Here is a 13,962-nt window from a genome sequence, read left to right as displayed (position 1 = left end):
CTTGTAGGAATCCCACCTGTGCCTGGTAAGACTTCTAATGTGTAACCTCCGTTAATGGAAGACACTGTGGCAGTTGCATAAAGACAAACATTCAGCACTGTTTTGTCTAGGTATTGAGCAGGTTAAGTCAACGCCCTCAGTCATGACTACCAAAATGAGTTTGGAGCTCTACTCTTTCCAAGTTTGCAGATAATGTACGGTTTTCTTGGCTCATCCTGTTAAGTCTCTCTTTGCTTCCTTTGCTGATGTATACAAGCTGAAAAGCTTCCCCAATTTCTATTTACTACCGGGTATACTAAATCATGCAAACAACAGAACCTGGGTTTAGAATTCATTTCTACCCTCTTTTTGCCTCACCTTTGCCTTGTTTTCTTTTGAGACTGTCTTCTCTTTCCAACAACAACAAAAAAGCAGGATTTTTTTCTTGGTACTGAATATCTCAGTAACTTAACTTAGGCTTGTCTGTTTGGTTTAAATGGACATAGTTGTGCATTTATAGGCCACTACAACTTGTGACCATGAGAATGGAGCTACTTTTTTAGACTACATCTGCTCCTTAAGCCAGCAGCTTCCAGGATGACTTCTGGAAAAGGCACTAGCTGGATGCATTTGCTTTAACCTGTCTGGCCATTTCCTTAAGCAAAGGGAATCCTCACTGCTGTTGGCTGCTCCAGTAAGCTGTCTCTGAAGGGAAAGCTTTCTCCAGACCAGTTTAATGGAAAATAAAAAGCAACAGCAGTGCATCTTGCTCAAACCAGTCCCTCACCAAGGAAACGACACAGTCACTGTGGAATAGTCTGCATTCTTTGAGTATGCAGCCTTTTTAAGGCTCTTAAAAACAATTTATTTGTATACACTGTGCTGTGAATAATAAGATTCACAATAACTGAGTAGGAAATGAAACCAGCTTATCAGTTTCTCTTCTTTCCTAGGATTTTTTAGGCTCTTCAGCTCTTCTGATGCTGCATTTTATACCACCTGCCATAAAGTACTAGGGGGTTGTTATTTGATTTTCATAGGTTCTGTAGTGAATGCATCACAGGTTAAAAAACAAACAACAAAAGAAACAAAAGCCAAATGGATATCAAACCAGTATGCCTTACAGATAAACAGAATACCTTTCTCTATTCCAGACTAATTTAGCTTATAGAAAAGTAAACATGTAGAATGTAAGCAAATTATTTTTCTGACAGCTTCCTCACTAATAAAGCGGTATTCTGATCAATCTAAGCTATGCAGAGACAGAAAAATATATCCTTAAAGAAAATGAGACATTGTTCATAGGTCAGAAATTTAGTACACTAATCTACACAATACACTCATTTTGAAGTATAAAACCCTGGCAAGTATTTCTGTTGAAAAAAAAACACTAAACCCTAGACTTCAAATAGATGTGGAAGAGAGTATTTCTAGCACTGATTAATAAAAGCATAATTATACTATATATTCAGTGCCAAAATAGAAATAGCACATGCAGCGTTTCCTATTTTGAATATAAATAGAATTAAAGTTATTTTGTTAAGAATCCAGGCTCCACTTGCTGTATCCTGGGCATAAAGAAAAAATGCCTTCCATGAAAAGTTCATGGTCTCAGGCTTTAATGCTGATTTAATTATTCATTCCGGCCTGGAGATTAAAATGAGTTTCACTGTCTTCACTTCTATGAAGTGAAAATATTGTCAACGCTGCAGGGGTTATCATAAGAGAATCCAGACTTTGTTGGTTTTATTCCAACATCTTATTCCCAGGATCATCTTCTTTCACATTCATGTTGTTTTTAGAATATGCTCAGAACTCAAGACAAAATAAAGATAATACATTTCAAAGATAATACATTTCACAATTACTCTTTCTATGACAACTGTCTAAAAGTTGAGATAATTTCAGTATGTTAAATGTGTGGGCTTTTTTTAAGAACTTGTTTAATGTCTGGAACAAAGTAGTTTCATAGTTCTTTGGGAGGAGGTTGTTTAGTCTTGCTTATAATTTGAAAATATGAGCCACCACTTAGCTACCTTCTGACTGAAATTCTGGTTCTAAACAGTGTAACTAAGCCAGAACTTGTTTTTTTGAGATGTACGGTGAATTCCACATTTGAGATCTGACATGACTCCTACCATTTGCTGATCAGCAGTATGGGATATATTGCTATGATATGGGAAAGGACTGATTTTATACAGATGTTTATTCAGTTTAACAATGACAAAGTTTACTGGATTTCTTAAAACTGTGTATATTTAAAGGTTTTTTGAATAGATCCCTTCCTTTCAAAACACTTTGCATATTTGATAATAGGAAAATCCATTAAATCTATTAAGTACTATCAGAATATATTATAATAAACATTAAATATTTTCTGAACATTTTAAAGTGCATATTGGCAAATGGGCTGTCTTCATCTGTGAATGGACTTGGCTAAGGAGTTCAAACACCCTGACTTTAACAGCCATTTTAAAGAAATTTCAATCTAGCATATAATTTTGCTGGAACTCAAATGCCCAGAAAGACAAGGAGGTTTAATGAAATGCCGAAAAGTTAGTTTCTCTTCTAAGAGGAGGGATAAGGTTGAGAGTGTTATACTTCAAGGCTGTGATCCCAGGTTTCAGTGAGGAAACAATCACACAATTTGCCAACCAGCAATGATGACTAACAAACATTCATAGTAGTCTTAGATATCCATCCCTCCTAATTACTATTCAGTTTGACATTTTAGGGTGCTATTTAGTCATCCACTTCTGTTACCACTTGAAAGAAAGGAGGAGAACACAGAACTAGAGTGGTTAATTTCACATGCATTAGCCTTTGCTTTTCACACAAACCCCAGTAACAAAGACAGGTATACTGGCATACGCAGCTTCTGTTTTAGGTATTTTTCCTAGGTCAAGGCCAACATTTACTCAATATTCATACAAAATACAGCCATCCTCAGTTGCCTGAGATAGAACAGGGAATGGTGCAGCACTGATGCAACCTGCACTCTTTTGAAGGTTTGGACTCTGGTGCTACCTCTAATTTTTCTTTGTTTTCATGTTTTTTTCTCAGAATTGGTGAAGTCTCTGCTTTGTTGAACTTTAAAGAGATCACATACAAATTCTAAAACTAACAGAAATTTAAAAATGAGTACCAACTCAACTTCCCTTAAAACAATGAAATGCATTAACCACCCTAATGTTAAGCACTACAAGGTTTAAGTTTTTAAAGTTGAGCACTTCAGTGTGACTCACAAGTCTATTCAGACATTTAAAACCCCAAGAGTACAAGCCATCAAACTTCTTGACTTGCAATTCTTCTGCCACTGTCATTGTCAGCCTTGAAGGCAATACTAGAGGCAGTGGAATCACAAGTCAAAACATGCTGTCAAGTGCCCTAGTCTAAGAATGTCAGCCTTCAGGAAGTGAGGCCATAAATTACTCTCAGGGCTTCTTCTTTTCAACTGGACCCTCCGGCTCCAAAGAAGGACTGTGTAATTACTGAAGTCAGGGGGGAACTGCAGTAACCACTCAGCTAGACGTGTACAGTCCAGGCAACTGTGATTAGCATCTTCAGAGAACCAATCTCAGTGAATTTCAGCAGTGGTGGCTTTATCCTCAGGTAAAGTGACACTTCATAGTGCTCCTGGAATTAAGTATTGTTAATAAGGAATCCTACAGTACTGATTTCACTCTTGATTCAGAAAAAATATCTATTTGAAGCTATACCTATACATTACTATCAAAGACTTCAAAGCTTTTATTTATTTTTTTGATAACTGAACTAAACTAAAAAACTAAAAAAATCATGTAAGCAATGTTCTAGGCACTTTAGCACGTGCTCTACAGCAATATCTTTGACAAACTAAACAGTCAAGCAGGCTCTCAGCCAGAATGCCACATAAAAAGAAACTGTTTTCCTCTGCTTCACTGGTCCAGGAGCACATCCTTCTCCTTCGCTAAATTTAAGACTGAATAAATGTTTCTTTGCAGTGTGCTCTTGAGGTTACTGAAGCCAGGCTACTTGCAACACTATTCTGGCTATGCTCAAGGACTATCTTGAAGACCCATATATGTCAAACAAAGATGATTTAGAAAGAAATACAATATTTAAAGACAGAGTTTTGCCATTTTTTAAAGTTAAATTCTTATGAATGTTACAGTTCTGCTAGAAAAAGATAGCAACTCAGCAGCCATGCATTGCCTGCAAATGTTATACTTAAGCCTCAGCTCATTACCACTGACATTTTGTTTGAGGAAATTACCTTTCAAAAGGTTGTAAAATAGGGCTGTCAGACATTGTCAGACAGAGGAACTTGAACAAGTTAGCAAAGAATTCTTGGAATGCTTCAGGGAATAAAAAAATTACGCACTTAAATGTGCTTGACATTCACATTTTCTACTTTAGCTTATCTTCAAAAACATCTAGATAGTCATTTCAGCATACTCACCTCAGCTAGGTAAAATTCATCATACTGTCTCTTGAAATTTTCTCCTTTGTAGTAGTTACTAGCAGCAACAATCACATCTACAGCCACCATGCTTAGTATGAACATATGAAACACTGATGACCTCATCATTTTCTGCAAAAGAAAAAGAAAATTGTATCATCAAAATGAGTCAACCACATGCATTATAAAGCTTTATTACACTGTCAAAATACATTCAGCTATAATAATATGTTTTATAAAGCTTTTTTACAAAATTCTAAGTTATTAATCTTTAAAAATATTCCAATATATTGCTTCAGCTGGTTTATATATGCAAGATTATATATATTTTTTTTACTTTTCAGTTTGTTATTTGCCAATTGGCTTCTTACTGGAGGTTTATGATGTAACGTGATTTACATTACTTTAGTAAGTTTAAAGCCTAAATCATATTTCTAACTACTCAGTTCCCCTTGGTTAATACTCCATTTGATTTCTTCATGCAGATCTTACTGACTTGCTCAGGATCAAGTAACATCAATTCTATCTTCATCATTGCCTTTGCTCCAAGAAAGACAAGTGATATGGGATTTTCCTACAGTATTCTCCTGGAGAAGCTGGCAGCCCATGGCTTGGACAGGTACACTCTTTGCTGGGTTAAAAACTGGCTGGATGGCTGGGCCCAGAGAATGGTGATGGATGGAGATAAATCCAGCTGGCGACCAGTCACGAGTGGTGTTCCCCAGGGGTCGGTGTTGGGGCCCATCCTATTTAATATCTTTGCTGATGATTTGGATGAGGGAACTGAGTGAACCCACCGTAAATTCGCAGATGACACCAAGCTGGGGGGAAGTGTTGATCTGCAGGAGGGTAGGAAGGCCCTGCAGAGGGACCTGGGCAAGTTGGATTGATGGGCAGAGGCCAATGGGATGATATTCAATGTGGCTAAGTGACAGGTCCTGCACTTTGGTCACAACAACCCCATGCAATGGTACAGACTTGGGGGAGAGTGGCTGGAAAGCTGTGCAGAGGAAAAGGACCTGGGGGTGCTGATTGATGCCCACCTGAATATGAGCCAGCAGTGTGCCCAGGTGGCGAAGAAGGCCAACAGCATCCTGGCTTGTGTCAGGAATAGTGTAGCCAGCAGGACCAAGGAAGTGATCGTCCCCCTGTACTCGGCTCTGGTGAGGCCGCACCTCGAGTACTGTGTTCAGTTTTGGGTCCCTCAGTACAAGAAGGACATCGAGGCTCTGGAGTGTGTCCAGAGAAGGGCTACGACGCTGGTGAAGGGCCTGGAACACAAGTCCTGTGAGGAGCAGCTGAGGGAACTGGGGTTGTTTGGTCTGGAGAAGAGAAGGCTCAGGGAAGACCTTATTGCTCTCTACAGGTACCTGAAAGGAAGGTGTGGGGAGCTGGGGGTCAGCCTCTTCTCACAGATAACTAGTGACAGGACTAGAGGGAATGGCCTCAAGTTTCGCCAGGGGAGGTTTAGGTTGGAAATGAGAAGAGATTTCTTCTCGGAAAGAGCAGTCAGGCATTGGGGTGGGTTGCCCAGGGAAGTGGTGGAGTCACCGTCTCTGGGGGTGTTTAAGGAAAGGCTGGACGTGATGCTTAGGAACATGGTTTAGTGGGTGATATTGGTGGTAGGGTGATGGTTGGACCAGATAATTTTGGAGGCTTTTTCCAACCTTAATGATTCTATGATTCAACAAATGTGAAACTCTTGCCTAAAAGTATATATTATTCTATAGTAGATCTCCACATCTGGCCCAATAAACTTGAAGTATCTTCAAGGTCCCTTCTCTGCCTTGACAAGTTTGTATGTAAACCTCTACATAAGCATGTTTAAATGTAGGTGAGATGAACTCCACCTGGAACTGTTGAATGGGCAGCCATGTGAAATGCTGACAGCCTCCTAGCAGAGCTTCACATATCTGTGCACTAAATGCTTTTTGTTACCTGTTCTAGTAGAAGCCTACAGCATCAACAGGAAGAATATGGTGTTACTATACATTAAACCATCTGTGAATGAATGGTCACTAATATCTACAGTCTTTTAGAATCACAGAATGGTCAAGGTGGGAAGGGACCTCTGAAGATCATCTAGTCCAACCCCCCTGCCGAGCACAATCACTTCAGCACATTGCACAGGATGGCATCCAGGAGGGTTTTGAATATCTCCAGAGAAGGAGACTCCACAACTTCTCTGGGCAACCTGTTCCAGTGCTCTGTCACCCCAACAGTAAAGAAGTGCCCCCTCATATTCAGCTGGAACTTGCTGTGCTTCAGTCTGTGCCTGTTGCCTCTTGTCCTGTCACTGGACACCACTGAAGGAGCCTGGCTCTATCTTCTTCTCACTCTCCCTTCAGGTATGCATAGACATTCAAGAGGTTCCACATTCTCTTTTCTAAGCTAAAAGTCCCAGCTCTCTCAGCCTTTCCTCATAGGAGAGGTGCTCCAGTCCCTTAATCATTTTTGTGGCCCTTTGCTGGACTCTCTCCAGTATGTCCACATCTCTCTTGTACTGGCGAGCCCAGAACTGGACCCAGCACTCCAAGTGTGGCCTCACCAGTGCTGAGTAGAAGGGAAGGATCACCTCCTTCAATCTGCTGGCAACACTTTTCCTAATGTTGGCCAGAGAGCTGTTCGCCTTCTTTGTGGCACATTGCTGACTTGTTCAACTTGTCCCTCCAAACTTGCAAGGACTTTTCTGCTAAGCTACTCTCCAGCTGATTGGTCTTAAGCCTACACTGGTTTATTCCTCCTTCAGCGCAGGACTTTGCACTTCCCCTTGTTGAGTATCTTGAAGTTCTTGTTGGGTCAGTTCTCCAGCCTAACAAGGACCCTTTAAATGGCAGCACAATCATCTGCTGATCAGCCACTCCTACCAGTTTTCTATTATTTGCAGAGTTGCTGAAACTCTGCTGCTGCGGAGTTGCAGGTCATTAAAGAGGATGTTGATGAACAAAGCATGGCCTTGCAAGAACATTGTCCAGATCCCTCAGCAATCATGGATGTATCCCATCAGATTGCATGGACTTCTGCATGTTCAGTTTGTTTAAATGTTCCTTAACCTGATTCTCTTCCACTAATGGTTCCAGACTTTCTCATGAGTTTCAGGACTTGGGATTCCTGAAGGTCAGTCTTACCCATCAAGACTGAGGTGAAGAAGGCACAAAGTATCTCAGCCATTTCCACGTCACCAGCTTCCCTAACCCGTTCAGCAGCAGGCCCATTTTTTCCCTAGTCTTCCTTTAGCTGCTGTTATACCCATGGAGGCCCTTCATGTTGCAGATTCAACTCCATGTGGGCTTTGACTTTCCTAATCCCATCTCCGCCCAATAGTAGCAGTACCCCATCTCTGCTCAGACAGTAGCTCTGTATTCCTCATGGGCTACCTGGTCCAGCTTCCACCTCATGTGTGCTTCCTTTTTATGTATGAGTTTTGACAGCCTCTACTTTTTCATCCACGTGAGACTCCTGCCACATTTTCTTGATTTCCCGTACTTGGGGATGAAACATTCTGAAGCCTGTAGAAGATCCTTGAAAATCAGCCAGCTGTTCTAGACTCTCTTCTCTTCAGAACTGTATCTGACAGAATTCTCCCAAGCAGATACCCAACCAGAAAAAGTTTCTCCTGAACTCCAGGGTCATGGCCCTGCTTTTAGCTTTATCCCCTCCTTGCAGAACCCTGAACTCCAACATTTCATGGTCACTGCAGCCAAGGCTGCCCTGACTCTCACAACCCAACCAGTTCCTCTTTGTTTCTAAGAGGTCCAGCCAGAACACCTGCCATCATCATCTCCTCAGCCTGTGTTAGGAAGCTACCATCACAGCACTCCAGAAATCTCCTGGATTGCTTGCTCCCTGCTGTGTTGCACCTCCCGCAAATATCAGGGAGGTTAAAATGCCCCTGAAAAAAATGGGGGACTGTGAACATGAAAACGTTATAGTAGAAGTAAGTAACATATGTATTTATATTTGTAAGGATAAATTAACTGTTAGAAGACTTGTACACATATTTGTAAAATACTAACTCGGTCTTCAGTGAGCTGAGGCTATGTTGACAAAGACATATTTACATTTTATGTTTAACCCTGCCAGGAGCTTAGGGTCTTGACTGAACTAGAGTCCTGCTGTGTTTTACTTAGTTCTTTTTTTTTTTGTCCTTTTTTGGACAAACTAGAACAGAGTACACTACATATGGCAGGTTGCAAGGACCAGCAGTTGTTCAGGATTTTAGCAAAGACTTGCTAAAAGGAGAATTCATTCTATTTGAATTCCACTTAAATTGCAGTGGAGTGGAGGATTTGCACAGATGCATGCATTCAGCTAACAGGAGTGCCTCTTGCCTCTTAACATCTGGATTTAATCTGTGATTCACTGTTAACATTGGAGACAGAGGACAGTCCAACACTAATTCCAACTGGCTTTCTTTTAAACCTAGTGGCACAAAAAAATGCTTATATATTCCCACCAAGAAAGGGATTAGGAGATAAAGCCTGACAGGCAGAAATGTACATAACAAGCCTTGGCTCATAACAATGCCTAAAGTGCAGTGAAGTCACTAAAACTTGAGTGGCTAAATGAGGTCTTGCTTTTATTTTTAATGTACAAGGCATGCTATCAGGATACGATAATAAAAGACATGACTACTGTTTTCAAGCATGCATTTTTGTAAGTGTATGATTCAGAACAGGTAGCATCTTATCTGTTACATTTCTATTTCACACAAGTTCTAAACAGACAGCTAGTCTCTCTGCATATTTTACACTGTATTTTTAATAAGTGTCAAAATTTCCTTCATAGTAACAAAAAGTATTCTGTCTCAATTGTGAAAGGACTTGCTAAAAAAAACTAGTAAGTCAGGCTGTAAAATGCACTTTTCTCTCCCTTTGTAAAAACAAAAACAAAATCAGGAAAGAAAAATGGTACTAGAAGACTAAACATACATAAACCACTTTGGTATACATGTGTAAACATGCATATTATCTCATTACAGTCTGTATCTTGGGATACTCGTAAAAAGGTTTTCCAGTGCTATATTTAATTCTGGAAAAAAAGATGCAAAAATGTAAATAATATGCTAACAGAAGTATAATAAGCTCAGTAACATTCAATAAAGCTTCTTGTCAATTAGTAAATGCTGCCTTCCCCTCTCAGATAAACTGAAAGTAGACAATTTAGCTAACAGTATTATGTTTGCATATCACAATTCAGCACCAAGATAATAATGAAAGAGGTCCAGACAGGATACAAGCTAGGCACTGGCTATATAAAGGCAGCAACACCTGGATGAGGCAGCAGATTAGGAGATGGCTGTGGCAGGCAATGTCAAAAGCAGCCTGTTGCTAGCAGAAAGACAGAAAGCCCAGAGGGCCTGCAAGACACAAGTATGTGAGCACATGCACAGCAAAAACAGTATGCTGAGGAGACCCAAATCAGAAACTCATTACTTTTAAATCCCAGGACTGGGCTGCTCACGGGCGCCATATATGCATCCTGTGGCTTCATATTCTATTATAACTTTTTGGTATCAAAGGTGAATACATGCTCATTATATACAAGCACAAAATATTCTTCCTGGAGGAACAAATAACTGGATTTAGATTAGCTGTGTGACCCTTTATGACATCTTTATTACTGTGCCTTGAAACATCGAATGGGCTACTTTCTTATTTTTTTCTTTAGCATTGCAAAATCTAGCTGCTCACCTGTCATGAACACTATACATGATAAGCTTCCTTCCTGTTGGCCTCTCTGTGACAGACTGCAATATCCTTAGGAGATCAATCTAGCCCACACACCTACTGTGCCCAGCTTCCCCCCTACTTTCATCTGTCTTATTTTGTTCCTTTTGCATCACAGAATTTAATTTGGATTTGTACCCTTGAAGTGGCTCAGCTGCACCTCTATTGTAATGTTTGACCACAAGTCTTCACTGTCTCTACAAATTTCTGTAGGACATTTGGAACGAAGTGTAAGAAAAAGCTGAATTTAGCCCACAGCACTTACCCAAGCCTTAAAAATTATTTTGGATCACCAGATTAGCAGTGTGTCATTTGGAGTACAGCCCTTTTCAGAGCACAGAGCCATGGAAAATTCTCTTTGCAAACTTGAAAGGGACATAATGCCAGGTTTTGTTCTTGTTTAATTTACTGACCTTTCTCAGCCCTTGGATGTACGTTTCTTAAACTGTGCAGGAATAAGATGAGAGAAATGTTCTGATGTTGCTGTCAGCCAGTTGCATGATGGGAAAATTGAGTCTAATATTAAATTGGACTACGATTAGCTGTGCTGAAGCAGTCTCAAGTGAAATGTCCTGTTGCTGCCATCAATCAGCTACAGCAGTGAAGAATTTCTTACATCTACTGTGAGTCACTTCTAATGCCAGCATCTGGCTTCATGCAGTATGACGGTTCTCAGTGTCCAGGACAACAATGTGATGAATGTGGATGGCACGGGGCATTAAACCTTCCAGGGCCCTCAAAACCAGTGTAGGACAAACCTTGAACAATCCAAACTCTTTCAGTGTTTGGAAACACACAAGGGAATTGAACATTTGCTTTGTGAGTAGACTGGAATTTCATGAGAGCAGAAAAGCCTTCTAAAATTCTACATTTTTATTTTTTCTTTCCATTAGGAATGTGTTTATTACAGCTGAGGCACTCTAAATGAAACCAAACAAACAAACAAACCCCCCTATATTTAACATTGCAGATTCACCCGAAAGCTCAAGTAAGCAATGACATGAATTGCTGACTGGAGAATACTACCTGGGTCACTTAGTCTGACAGAGCTTTACCACACATGGGCCTAAAGCAGGCTTTTGTCACTCCAGGAGTGTCAGAACGTAGTACACTGCTCTAATACTCCTTCCAGCTTCCTACATGGCAGAGGGAGGATGAGTGACATAAATTGGCCTTTGTCAGCTCTCTGCCGTGGAGGATATCCACAGCTGCTGCCACCTTACACAGCCGGAGCCACATATGCCCTGGGTTAGGAAAGCAGCACTCCATGCAAAATGCAGTCACGATGCAAACTAGAATAACTAAATGAGATGGAAGTATGTTTTCCTGATGCTGAACACCTTTTGTGGGCTCTGCTTGTATAAGGTCGTTCCTTATACCACCATCCTTTACATCATATTTTTATTTCAAGTCTATAACAGACCTTACTTACCAAGTGAGCAGGTATGCATTGCAAACTTCTAGGGTCTGACTGACCTACTAGTAACATGTGGGCTATTTTACCCTGATGTTACTAGCTCAAAATTGGCCAAGCCGGTAACGCTCAATATTATCACATGAAACCTTGAAAGAGGTGTCTTCAGAGGGGGCAATGGTTTTAGTTCAGATTTATGGAAATTCAGACTGCATTTGACAATAATTAACTCTTGGTGATGACCTAAGGAAAAAATGCTGTGACAAATTGGCCTGAAGAATAAAAAAAATACCTACAAAGTCCTTAAGTTTATTAGTACTGAGCAACACACGGTGACAATTTCATACACAGAAGAAGTTCTGCTTGTTTTGGCCATTTAATGTGTTAAAAGCTCAGAGAACATAATTGTCAGACTGGCAGGGCAGCTCTTAAAAGTACCAGATCAATTAATGAGCAGTGTAAACATCATTTAACTAAAAGACTTTGATAACTCTCTATATGGGTATGCAGTCTTTCTCCTAAGTTAGTACTCTCAAAGTTTGTATCCATCAACAGGAAAAATGCAAAATATCTTTGTATTTTAGATATACTTTAACATTTCATAAAACAGCAGCATCTCCTCCTCCATGTTTGAATAGGATGGCTTGGGCAAGCTCTTTACTCCCTTTTCGTCTTCATTAGCTTTTGCCATTTACCTAAGGAAGCTAGGTCCTACTAAAATACTCCAGCAAAGCTTGCGGATATGGCTATCAAAAGACTGTACATTAGCTACATGATTATTGTGGTTAATTTTGCACCTATCACTACAGTGGTGTTGCGGATTATTTGTACTAATGTCTACACATGCCTACTGCAACACGACCCGTTCAGGTAGATAGAATAGCTTTTGGTTTATGAAAGTTGTTATTTACATGTGGACAAGAGAGTTGATATTTTTATATTTTAAAATAGTTATCGCAATTGAAATGGTTATATTTATGCTACTCCAATCTTTTTTGCTCACAGGCCTGTTACAGCCTAGATTGCGCCAATGCAGTGGCATGAAGGCAGTATGGCTTCTAGCTCATTTCCATGTGCAGCACCACCGTGACCTGTGGGGGCATTAGAATTTGTAACTGCACTGTAAGTCTTATGGTACCTGGTGCTTTTCTTAGAGCACCACTAGCTGGAGTTATGTGAGTATCACAGAATACAAAAGCCTTGTTCAGAAAAGCCAACAGAACATTTCTCAAGTTCGTTATGGCAGCACAGAAAACAGTAAGTCAAATAAAAAAATAAAATGCATTATCAGAAAATTCTCATACTTTTTGGCCTTATCCTCAGAGCTTGACCCACAACACCAAAATACATATAGAGGGATCATGTGTTTTATATAATAGGGACAAGTTAAGATGTATGCACAGAATTCTTACCACTAAGAAAGCAACATGGAAAATGGTCACTCAACTTGCTAGCCAATTTTGGTTTGATATTGGCAGCAGGAGACATAACATGCCTGAGTCTATTATAAGGTACAGATCCTGCAACAAGTCTAGAAATAACAAAAAGAAAGCTTGACTTTTAGGATTCTGTGCAACAGGAAAATACAAGGTTTGATCCTGTACAGGTTTATTATACTTGTGGTGTTTATTTAATCTTTTTCTTCTTTTTTTTCTTTTTTTTCTTTCTTTTTTTTTTTTTTAATGAAGTGCTTGAAGATACCTTGTCTATGAAAGAAGCTTTAGAAAATCACATTCTATACACTGCTAATCATAGATAATTCATAGCATGAATAGGATAAATTTGATTTTCATCTTGTTGGTTAATGGCCATCTGAGCAAGTACAAAATTGTGAAATTGCAGAAAATTTTCCCTTTTGTTTGCAGAACATTGTAGAGCATTTTACAAGCTGTGTAACTAATTTTCTATAAACCATTTTGCTTTCAACCTACTTTATGACTGCCTGACAAAGATATGCTTGTAAGGAGAATTTAGCAAATTATTCTCATGCTCTGCAATCTGTACATTTATGGGAATTATTAAGCATTAACCACAAATTTTAAGGGAACAGGCTTTTTAATATCTTATACTGATGCAGTTATATATCAATGTAGGGCATTATAAGCCACGATAAATCTGAGATATCATCTGTATTGCAGAGGAACTTCCAGGTGCTAGAGAAATTCAAGTAATGCAACTTCATTGACAAAACAAAGTGAAGGGTGAGTTTGAAAGACACTGAGAGGGATGGCATATAGACAGTGCAAAGAAAATCTCAGCTCAGACATTCACAACTTCGGTGAAAGCAGGGAGGTAGTCCCTCCCAGTGAAGTGAGAATTGAACAATTCCTCACCGGTTTAGGCAATGGAAACAGTTGCTTTAGCATTCTTCATGAAGGCAGAGAACCTTTCAGGGCAGT

At 39.7% G+C, this 13,962-nt stretch overlaps 1 protein-coding gene across 9 annotated transcripts in view; it reads right to left on the bottom strand.

The window, feature by feature from the left end:
- The window catches only part of NALCN (sodium leak channel, non-selective), a 236,279-nt gene that overhangs the window by 106,913 nt on the left and 115,404 nt on the right, over window positions 1–13,962 (bottom strand). For all 9 annotated transcript variants that reach the window (XM_048072668.2, XM_048072666.2, XM_048072665.2 and 6 more), the window contains one exon: window positions 4,421–4,552. In XM_048072668.2, coding sequence (XP_047928625.1) covers window positions 4,421–4,552 — 132 coding nt within the window. The remainder of the gene's footprint in view (window positions 1–4,420; window positions 4,553–13,962) is intronic.

The sequence above is a fragment of the Anser cygnoides genome, chromosome 1 (assembly GCF_040182565.1).
Source record: "Anser cygnoides isolate HZ-2024a breed goose chromosome 1, Taihu_goose_T2T_genome, whole genome shotgun sequence".
Lineage (NCBI taxonomy): Eukaryota > Metazoa > Chordata > Aves > Anseriformes > Anatidae > Anser > Anser cygnoides.
The sequence above is the reverse complement of the archived record's forward strand: the minus strand, read 5'-3'. Positions and strand labels throughout refer to the sequence as shown.